The 10,733-nt window shown below is 42.6% G+C and overlaps 2 protein-coding genes across 2 annotated transcripts; one reads left to right on the forward strand and one right to left on the reverse strand.

Moving 5' to 3' along the window:
* Positions 1-1,556: 1,556 nt before the first annotated feature.
* On the forward strand, positions 1,557-3,649 carry LOC120286806 (oxidation resistance protein 1-like). The gene is made up of 4 exons (XM_039299335.1): positions 1,557-1,610; positions 2,826-2,913; positions 3,001-3,085; positions 3,529-3,649. The coding sequence occupies exons 2-4, from the start codon at positions 2,852-2,854 to the stop codon at positions 3,607-3,609; spliced, it is 228 nt and encodes a 75-aa protein (XP_039155269.1). The 5' UTR covers positions 1,557-1,610; positions 2,826-2,851; the 3' UTR covers positions 3,610-3,649.
* Positions 3,650-9,355: 5,706 nt separating this feature from the next.
* Positions 9,356-10,110, reverse strand: LOC120286805 (F-box protein CPR1-like). Its single transcript, XM_039299334.1, has one exon. The coding sequence runs from the start codon at positions 9,995-9,997 to the stop codon at positions 9,527-9,529; it is 471 nt and encodes a 156-aa protein (XP_039155268.1). The 5' UTR covers positions 9,998-10,110; the 3' UTR covers positions 9,356-9,526.
* Positions 10,111-10,733: the final 623 nt, after the last annotated feature.

Below are 10,733 nucleotides of genomic sequence, written 5' to 3' on the forward strand. Positions count from 1 at the left end.
TTCAGTTTGCACAAAGCTTAAGTACGAGAGTATCCACACTCCAGTGAAGCAAATTGAAACTCAAACTCTACTTGTTATCTCTTCTAGCAAAATAAAGATGATTGAATGGCAATTCGTCAAGCAAACATCTAACCCTACATATGGAGCGGACAGTGCTGATAGCACTATTAAGTTGATAAACAACAGACTTTCAATGCTCTTTATTTCTTCTTCAAAATCCACAAGATCATTCAACAGCTCCACTGACAAGATAGGGAGAAACAAGAGTTTCCAAATAGATTGCAAATTCGATATTGCAGCCCCCATCTATGGGATAATCCTTGCAAGTATTATCCTCTGGATTAAATAGAATCATCCGCTTCATATCCATCTGGAAAACGATTTTTCCACACCATGTGTACGCGAGGGGGTCCTTCCTAAGGGGGGTATTCCAATTAATGAAGGCACTGCAATCAACACCGAACCATTTTGTCCACGATGCTCCTCTCCTGTACCCATCTGTAATCCATGCCTCGATACGGGGATCACAGGCGCTGTCATATATGAACAGATTGACCCCATGAATCCCGAGTCCCAGGAGATGTATGTCCTCATCGACTTTAAGGACTGGACGCACCGACGAAATTCCTCTTCCAACAAATCAAATGACATAATCACAACTTCACACTTGTTGTCTATGCTCCAGACATGGCCGCACCAGTGTAAGGCCCCTTTCCAATAAACTCCTTGGCTGTAAATTATGACATCACTTTGTTCCACCTCCTGGAACTGGACTTCTATGCTTCTCCACGAACTAGACTTGAGCGAAAATATTGCCACCTCCCAATTTTCATCACTAGAAACATCTGCTGCTACTATTTTGTTGTCATCAGATTAAGAGTCATATCAGAATATCTGACTTCACCAAATGACTCAGTTTGATGAACAAAACCAAAATCGGACAACTCAATATACTCCCTGGTGGTCAGGTTATGTATAAGAAAATTGCTAGGGCCAAACATACCAGGCCATCGGAGGACCCCACACCGTACAAAACAGACCCATTTAAGACCCACATAATTTAGTCCTTTTTATTTTTAAAACCCATTAATGGGTGCCTTGAGAAATAAGCCCGACCCATTAACGACCCCTTTAAGTAAACACGGGTCCATAAATGGGTTGTGGACCATTTAACACCTCTAGTCATCATGCAACTTGTATTTTACCTTTGAGGAGGTTGTCAGAGTAGGATATCTTCACGGAAGAATATCATACTTTCCTTTTGCCTTGAATAATGGTCCGTCTGTGGTATAATTGATCATATTGATCCAAGTAAAAAGGACAACAAAAGAGCAAAATTATTTTTGGTATGCATTGACAGGTTTGACTCTTTAGCATCCTAGATTTTTCAGGATCTGCAGTTTTGAAACTCGACATTATTAAGATCTCCAAATCCTCTAGTTGAATAAGATCTCAATAGACTGTTCTAATTGTAGCATTGAGATATATTTGTCTTATTTCTTGATTCAAAGGTTCCTTTTTGTAATGGGTCCTTGTTTACTCGTAGGGGACAAACCAAGCATTTGTATTCACAATTTTATATGGGCAAACAAGATTGTTTCGACCAACAGGTAAAGTCATGGAACTTGAATTTTACCTTTACAGAGGTTGTTGAATGAGGATGTATTCACCAAAAGCATATCATACTTTCTGTTTGCCTTGAATAGCAGTCCTGTCTATGGTATAATTGATCATGCTGATCCAAGTAAAGAGGACCATAAAAGAACAAAATTCTGTTTGATATGCATTGACTGATTGACTCTTTAGCAACTCAGGATCTGAAGTTCTGAATTCAGCATTATCAAGATTTTAAAATTCTCTAGCTGAATAAGCTCTGGGAACCTATCGATATGATTCGTTGTAGTTGATTAAGAAAACTGGGGGGAGGACAACCAAGTCAATAGACTGTTCTAATTTACTGCAGTAGTGGCATCCACAATTCTTCTAAGAGGGTTTATCGCTTGACGCACATAATCAAGGCAATGTATATTTACTGTCTCCGAGCATCAGTAAACCACCCCTCCCCCCCTTTCTTCTCTTCCCTTGCCTTGAAGAAGCGACACCTTGTTTCCCTTCTTGACATGCTATCGCAGCTACAACGACACGGACTAATTGTAGCATCTCTGTGCTGAATCTATATAAATCGAGAGTGAGTTTAAAGTTACTCAGTCAAACCTTGCTACATCGTGCAGTGTCATTGGCTCAGGAAGTGGCAAAAGGATTGGTTATATGAAGAAGACAAGAGTGAGAGAGATTGAGAGGGGGAGGCAACTAAATTTTCTTGCTTTAGATTACCAAAGCAAGCATATAGTTAAATTATGCGTGGATTAGGAAAATGCTCTTAGCAATTTCTGGTCCGAAGACATGTCAAGGAAAAGCTTAATAATCAAATTAAAATAGAGGATAACCAGTTCCACTGCATGTGAGTGGGGTAGATAATAAGGTACTCACGCTCAGAAGTACTACGTCATATTGTGATCTCACGACAATTTATAGCTGTATAAGCATAATAACTTCACAGATTATAAACTATCGTTCCTTAAACTGAAATTATGCAAATGTTTGGGATTCGTGATGTTAAGCGTCGTGACTCGAGGGCATGACCTTTGTCTTAAGAGATTGAAAAGTATATTAACAATAACTTTACGTGATGAGTTTCATAATTTCCACTTAGACAAAATCCTTATCTGAAACCGCATCAGCTGAATTTCTACATGGGATACTTGTTCTCAGATACATCACTTTGTGATACGAAGTAAGATAATTGACCTGGTTTTCTTGATTAGGTGCCAATAGGTACTACTACATATGCATGAATGACTCACTTGCACTTGGCGGTGGAGGCAACTTTGCCCTGTCCTTAGATGGAGATCTGTAAGTTGTCGTGTTTACAAATTTCCATTTTTCCAATAAAGGAGAGGTCCATTTTTAGTCATCTCTTTTGTATCTTGTTATGAAAAGGTTAAGTGGAACAAGTGGACCCTGCGAAACATTTGGAAGCTTATGTTTGGCTCACAACCCAGAGTTCGAGTTGAAGAATGCTGAGGTAACAAGCTAAAATGTCCAAGCTTGCCTTCAATTGCCATCACTTCATGTTGTCAGGATAGACTTCATCGGATGAAGCGTTTGAATTGATGCACGACTTGAAATTTGCATAGGCCTTAAATACATCTTTTAACTTGATTTTTTTCTGACAAATTAGTTTTGTCTAAGGAGGTTGATGACCTTGATGTACAAAGGTGCATGAATAATCTGTGTGTGGGAAAAGATAAGTGAATTAGATTGGCTATCTCCATGGAGTTGAAGGTGCTAAGAATTATTGTCTTGCTTGCTTTAGGTTTGACATTTTATGTGGATCTTACCGCCTTGGAGAATAAGGCTTTAACTAAATTGCATGTTCCGTTGCTAATGTTCACTTGTCATCTATATCTGTGAAGATTAGCCTCCACATTTCGTATTAGCAATCCCATTGTCTCGTTTGTGGTGCAGTTATGGGGCTTCACTCACTCATCATACCATACTACAAGACCTGAAGTTGCAACAAGGCCTGCTCGCGCCGCTCTCCTCTGAAGTTCATTCTTTATTGTTTCAATTTTGCCTTAATATATCCACATCTATCCTCAGAATTCTATAGCCAGATAGGTCTATTTATATTACTTGTTGAGGCACTGTCGCGACCTACCCTCGGGGGGAGGGAGCAGGTTTAGGGGTATTGCCTAAAGGACGGGCCTAAGGCCCATGATTAGGCGCGGGCTCTCCCAAGCCCATACCCCGCGTGACATTGGGATATTATTAAGAAATTTTGCACAAAAGGAGTCGCCACTAGCCTATTGGGGTCGACTAAAAACCAAGTGAGACATGGGAGCGTGCCTCACTTCCTACGCAACCAGAGAGTCTAGGTTCAGGGACTTGATTACACTAATTAACCAATTAGTGCCATTTCGGTACCTAATCTTGTTCATTTTAACAAAATGATTTTCATCGAGCAGTTTAGATCGATTTCATACCTATCCGCTAACATAGGAAGTGAGCATGCAGATGCACAATCAATAAAGTAATAATTATACCTACTAAGGTCCTATTAGCCCTAAAATTAAACACGTGCAAATTAAACACAAAACACGCAGATCAAACATACAATAAAAACAACATACAAGAATATAAAGGCTTAATTACACTAAAGCGGCAATATATAGCAATTCCTAACCAAACTCTATCATTCTTGGATTTTCAAAAAAATTTAAATTAAATTTTTAATTTTTTTAATTTTTAATTAATTAATTTTTTTTTCAAAAAGAAAGTCGAATTTTTAATGTTTTCTGAGTTTTTAAAATTTCGGAAAATTTTTTGAATTTTTTGAATTTTTATCATTTTTTCGAAATTTTTTATTTTTATAATTAATTTTTGATTTTTTTAAATTTTTAATATATATTTAATATTTAATATTATTATACTTCAATAAAATGGGTTCGGACCGGGTAAACCCAATCCGGCCCATGGACCCAACCCCAAACCCGGATCCAACATTTTTGGGTTAAAAGAAACATTTTTTTTTTTTTTTACAGCCTTTTTTAAAGATTTTTTTTTTTTTTTTAAAAATTTTTTTTTTTTATCTTTTCCCCACTTCATCATTTCCCCTGCACGTTCTGCCCAACTGTCCTTCCCGAGGCCAACTTTGCCGCTTTAGTTTTCTATTTTTTATTTATTTTGCTTTTCTTTTCTTTTTTGATTTTTCTTGGTTTTCTTTTTTCTTTTTTTTTTTATTTCTTTCCCTCATCTCTTTTGACACTTTCACCGAACACCCCCACCTACCGTCTTTCCTTCTCTTTTTGGGTTTTCTTCTTCTCCTCTTCTTTTTAATTTTAGTTTTGTCATTTTTCTGGCTTTTCTTTGTTCTCTTTTTTTTTATTCTTTCCCTCCTCCCTTCTGACTCTCTTCTTCACGAGACCAACGTCCTCCTTTCTTTTTCAATTTTTTTTACTTTTTCACTCTTTCGATACTTTTCTTTTGCTTTTGTTTCTTTTTACTATTTTTTTTTTGGTCTTCTTCTTCCAGCGACCTCTCTGCACGCCAAAGCCACCTTCTCTCCTACGCCCTCTTTCACCGAAACTCATCGATCAAACCAGTCCCATTTTAAACGAACCTCACTATTTTTTGTCACCCACATCGACACCGCTCGCACTCGGGCCACCACCGAGCCGACACCCACTCTCTCCCCTAAACGGACAAGGAAGGAATACGGGACATAACTTGCACAAAAATAAGCCGAAAACAACATATGGCCATATAAACACGAAATGGACCGAACAAAAACGTGCAGAACAGCAACAAAACGCATCTATCAACGACGGGCGCGTATAATGGACGAGGGTTCAAGAATAGTCATGCTAGCTTCACTTAGGCATTTATACAAACAGTTCGCGGGCATTACCAAATGTTTGGATTTCTGACTCAACCGAGACTCGAAATGGGACCAGGGTTCTCGGAAAATGACCAGCAACACACAGAGGTTTGGCTAAAGATTTATAGGCGCCGAAGGAACTAAAGCTCATGCGAACAGGTCGTCCACGAGCTCCGGTTCAACGCCCTACAAAAACGGAGCAGTAGAGAATGACCTACTTGGTTCAACGAGAAGAGCCGTGACGGACAGCAACTCACGAACGGACCACCGATGGCGGCCACAACTCCCCTTCAACTTCTCTCTCTCGGATATCTCTCCCCTCCCGGTTCTCCGTCTCTTCCTCGCTTGTGTGCTCTCCTTTTTTTCTCCGCTTTCCTCTGGTTTTATACCCGGCCAGCAAGCGCGCATGGCCTCTGCGGCTGCCAGCTTGCCGGCCGAAATGCCCCCTCCGACCCGCGGATCACGCTGGTCGCCTGCAATCCCGATCCCCTGCTCCCGGTCGTTGCTCCATTTTTCTGTTCTCTGCAGGTCGTCGCGCGAAGGACAGCAGGAGGGAGACGACCGGTTCGTGCGCGGGTTGGGCTGAAGGGAAAAGGTGGATGGGCCGAGCTGGTGGGCCGCGCTAGGGAAAAGGAAAAAAAGGGAGAAAGGGGCTAGCCTAGGGTTTGTCTAAACCCAGGCCCAGCTACCCCCTTTTTTTTTTTTTTTTTTTTTCGAAATTTTCTTGTACTAATTTTTTTGATAAAAAATTTTGATTGATTATAAGACTAGTGACACAAATTCTCCTAATGTCTACGTGTGATGCAATTTTAATGAAAATTTTTTGTTGAGAGGTTGGAAATCAATCCCCAATTTTTCAATGCAATTAAGAAACACTTAAACAAATCGCCAAAATTTAGGTGTCAACAGGCACCCTTCTAGGTATGTGATGGGGCCAAACGGCTGATTGTGCCGGTTACTTGAGACTTGTTCTTGTTTAAACTCATTTCAACTTCAAATGAAGCTTGTTTTCTAAGAGTGAGGAATTCTTGTTGGTGTGCGCGGTCATTTCTGTAATCTGTTTTCTTCAATGTGTGGATTAATAGAGAAGAGAAGATTCGATGGCATGCAGAGTAAGGCTGCGTTTGTTTGTATTTCTTTTTTTTGTTTTTAAACACTTTTTCTGTTTTTTTTGTTCTTTTGTTCCCAACAAAAAAAAACAAACAAGAAACACAAATTTTGTGTTTCTTGTTTCAAACACAAATCGAAACACTTTTGAAATTTTTCTTCTTTTTCTTCTTTTTTTTTTTTTTTTTTCTTTCGCCGGTCGCCGGCCTCGGCCATGGCCGGCGACCGGCCGACGAGGGCCGGCGGCCTCGCCCTGTGCACGGTGAGACCGAGCTCGCCCGGCCGGCGAGATGTCGGCGTGTCGGGCCGGGCTCGCGGCCGGCCGGGCGAGCTCGGCCTCGCCGGATCTGGCGAGCTCGAGCTCGCCCAGCCAAGGCGAGGCCGACCGCGCCCAGCTACGGCGAGGCTCGACCTTGCCGTGCCGGCGAGGCCGCCGCCAAAAGAAGAAAAAAAGAAAAAGGAAAAAGAAAAAAGAAAAAAAGGAAAAATAAGAAAAAAATAGAAAAAATAAAAGAAATAAAAAATTATACAAATTTACCAAACGTGTTTCTATTTATTTTTGTTCCTAACAAGTTTACCAAACGCGTTTTTTTGTTCGAAATTGTTCCTAGGAACAGAAACACTTTTTTCTATTTCTGTTCCCTGGAACAATTTTTAAACAGAAACGCAAACAAACGCACCCTAATATACCTGAGTGGTTCTTGTTTGCCCAGAGGGAATTTTACTTAGAATTAGCAATCTGTTCATAAAGTCAAATCACAAAAGAACAAGAGATCCCTAATTACAACAGGGTATGTAGAGGAGTATCTAACTCCAAAAACAGAAGCAGGCATTCAAGGTTAAACCAATGGGATGAAAAACTATTACGATAAATGTACACAGTTCTATGAACATTGCAGCGAAAGAGTTTCATCTAGGCTAAACCTTTCGCAACATTTCTCATCACAGCGGGATTTTGCCATCGCCATCCCTTTGAATAGATAACTCGCATCTTGGTACGTGGATTCAATAGTTTATTTGGTAATTAGGGAATAACATTATCGCAAGTTTCTTTAACTGGAGACTACAATCCCGAAGGTATGTTTATCAAGCTGTGCGTGCAAATGCAGCCCAATGAGAGGATGGGTCATTCCCGAAATCTTGCACAGCAATAGTACAGAGAGTACTCAAGAAGGCAAAATTCAAAAAGAGTCGCCGATCTTGACTATAGTATTACAAGATAGTTCATCCTCGAATTCAGTTGCACGAGTATCCACATTCCAGTCAAGCACATTAAAACTCAAACTCTACTTACCGTCTCTCATTATTCTAGCAAACCAAAGATGATTGAATGGCCATTCATTGAGCAGACATCTAACCCTACATCTGGACAGAGTACTAAAAGCACGATAAACTTACTAAAGAATAGACTTTCGACACTATTTTTTTCTTCAAAATCCACAAGATCATTCAACAGCTCCACCACCAAGGTAGGGAGAAACGAGAGTTTCCAAATAGATGGCATATTCGGTAACAAAGTCCGTCCCTAAGAGATGATCTTGGCTAGTATTATACTTTGGATTAAACAGAATCATCCACTTCCTATCCATCAAAAAAACAATTTTTCCACTCCTTGTGTACGCAAGGGGGATCTTCTTGAAGGGCGTATTCCAATTTATGAAGGCATTGGAATCAATACTGAACCATTTTTCCCACCGTGCTCCTATCCCGTACTCATCTGTCATCCATGCCTCAATGCGGGGATTTTGGGCAGTATTGTATATGAACAGATTCACCCCATGAATCTCGAGTCCCAAGAGTAGTATGTCCTCATCGATCGGAGGGACTGGAAGCACCTGGTGAAATTTCTCTTCCGACAAGTCAAATGACATAATCGCAGAAAAGCCCTCCTCATTCATGTTCCAGACATAGGCTGCGTTTGGTTCGGATTTGCAATGGGCTTTTGAGTCCAATGCAAATCTTTGAAAGCCCAAAGTTACTTGGGGAAAATGCAGTTGTGTTTGGTAAAAAAAATTTTGCAAATGGACTTTGAGTTGAATGTGTGTTTGGTAAAAGAAACTTTCACAAGGGGCTTTGATGGGTATTATTTTTTTTTTTTTTTTTTTTTTTTTAATTGGCTAAACCCTTCGCCGACCGGCGAAGGGTCGGGCCCGCCGCGAGCCGATCCGCGCCGCGCCGTCGCCGAAGTCGCCCGAGGTCGCGACCCTCGGCGAGGGTCACGCGACCCCCGAGGGCCGCCGAGGTCGCCGACCTCGGGCGACTCGCCGACCTCGGGCGACCCGGGTCGCTCGACCCGGGGCTATGCGACCCGGCGACCGCCCGGGTCTCGCGGCCGCAGCGGCCCTCGCCTAGGTCTCGCGAGGTCGCGCGACGGCAAGGGCCGCCCGCGCCGTGAGACCCAGGCGGCGGTCGCCCGGGTCGCGCGGCCCCGGGTCGAGCGACCCCGGTCGCCCGAGGTCGGCGACCTCCGGCGCCCCTCGGCTGGTCGCGCGACCCTCGCCGGAGGTCGCCCGACCTCGGCGACCTCGTGATGGCGCCGGCGCCCGATTCGGCTCGCGCCGCCCTTCGCCGTCCGACGAAGGGTCGCTCTTTTTAATTTAAAAATAAATAAATACAAGGGTAAAAACGAAAATATGAAAAATTTATGAGAGTAGTTTAGGAAGAAATTTTTTTTTTTAACATTCCTGGGAGACTTTCACTTGAAAGCCCTTTAATGATTGCTAAACACCCTATTTTAGGGTGAAAGGGCTTTTAGGGCTTGGATGGGCTTTCTAAATGCCCATCCAAACGCACCCATAGACGTGCCAGTGTAAGGCCCCTTTCCAATAAAGGGCTGGGCCGCAACATTCGACTCCCTCTTCCTGGAACGGAACTTCTATCATCGTCATCCTCCAGGAACAGGATTTGAGCGAAAATATTGCCACCTTCCCATTTTCAACTTCAACAACATCCCCTACTACTAGGGCTATTTTGTAGTCATCAGAATGAGTCATATCCGAATCCGTAAAATGAATTATTTCTGGCTCCACTGAATAACGTAGCTTGATCAACAAAATCGGAACCGGGCAACCCGATATACTCCCTGGTGGTCGGGTTATATATGACAAAATTGCTGGGGCCAATTAAACATAACAGGCCATCGCAGGACCCCACGATGCGGGACTCCTGCAAAGGTTTGATCCCATGAGGTACCACCACGCGACCCTCGCCGCCGCCGTCGAGCGCTTCGTAGTCCACGGTCTTGAGGGGGCCGATGCCGCCACCGATGATGATTCTCTGGCTAGGGATCAAATCCCCTGCCTTCAGCCTCTGCAGATGCCACTTGGCAAAGGCCCGGTCGGAGATCAGAGACCGCCACTGCTTGCAGACCCATTTGAATCGCACCAGCGACTTCGCTGGTAACCTCAAGAGTATGTCGACGACGACATCCTCGGGTATACTTTCAGCCATTGTTTGGGCAAAACGGAAACAGGAGAGATCTCGGACGCGGTCGATTGGGTCGGCGATGGCCCGTAGCCGGCTTTCTCGAGAGGTCCCAAGGCCACTGCCGGACACGGGTGGAGGGGGAACTCGCCGGCGTGGGCGGCGGTCGCGCGGTGGAGCCCGGCAGCTGGGCGGAGGCAAGGCAGAGGAGGAGGAGGAGGAGGAGAAGAGAGCTGGCGTGGAATTTTCAATTGGGCATATTTCCAACTTTCCTGAATTTTATGAAACCCTAGAAATTGCTGCCTTATTATATTATATAATATATTGTCTATTTTGTCCATTTCCCATAATATCCTTCGCAGAACAAAGTATCCCATCATGGCATAGAAGGGCCATAACGTACATTCACACTTTATCTCTCTCTCCCCCCGTAAAGATCAAAGAGTAAATCGACAAAAGTTGTGAATTACACATTTCGTGGATCTTGGACAGAAAATATAAACTATAAGAAAATTAAAGGTCTTAAGATTGAGAATAATCGTCACCGGCCATGTAAAGATACCTGGAATATCCAAATAAATAGATTGATAAATTTAAACATTTGCGTTTTTGATTGATCGATAGTCATATAAATTAAAATTCAAGTATTTATATATATAATCTACAGTTAATAAACGTGTAAGAAGAACGATACCAGTTGTATGTGCTTTAGTCAATCTAACATTCCTTTCTCACATATGTGGGATTGTAGATTCTACCATCT

This window comes from Eucalyptus grandis, chromosome 8, assembly GCF_016545825.1.
Source record: "Eucalyptus grandis isolate ANBG69807.140 chromosome 8, ASM1654582v1, whole genome shotgun sequence".
Lineage (NCBI taxonomy): Eukaryota > Viridiplantae > Streptophyta > Magnoliopsida > Myrtales > Myrtaceae > Eucalyptus > Eucalyptus grandis.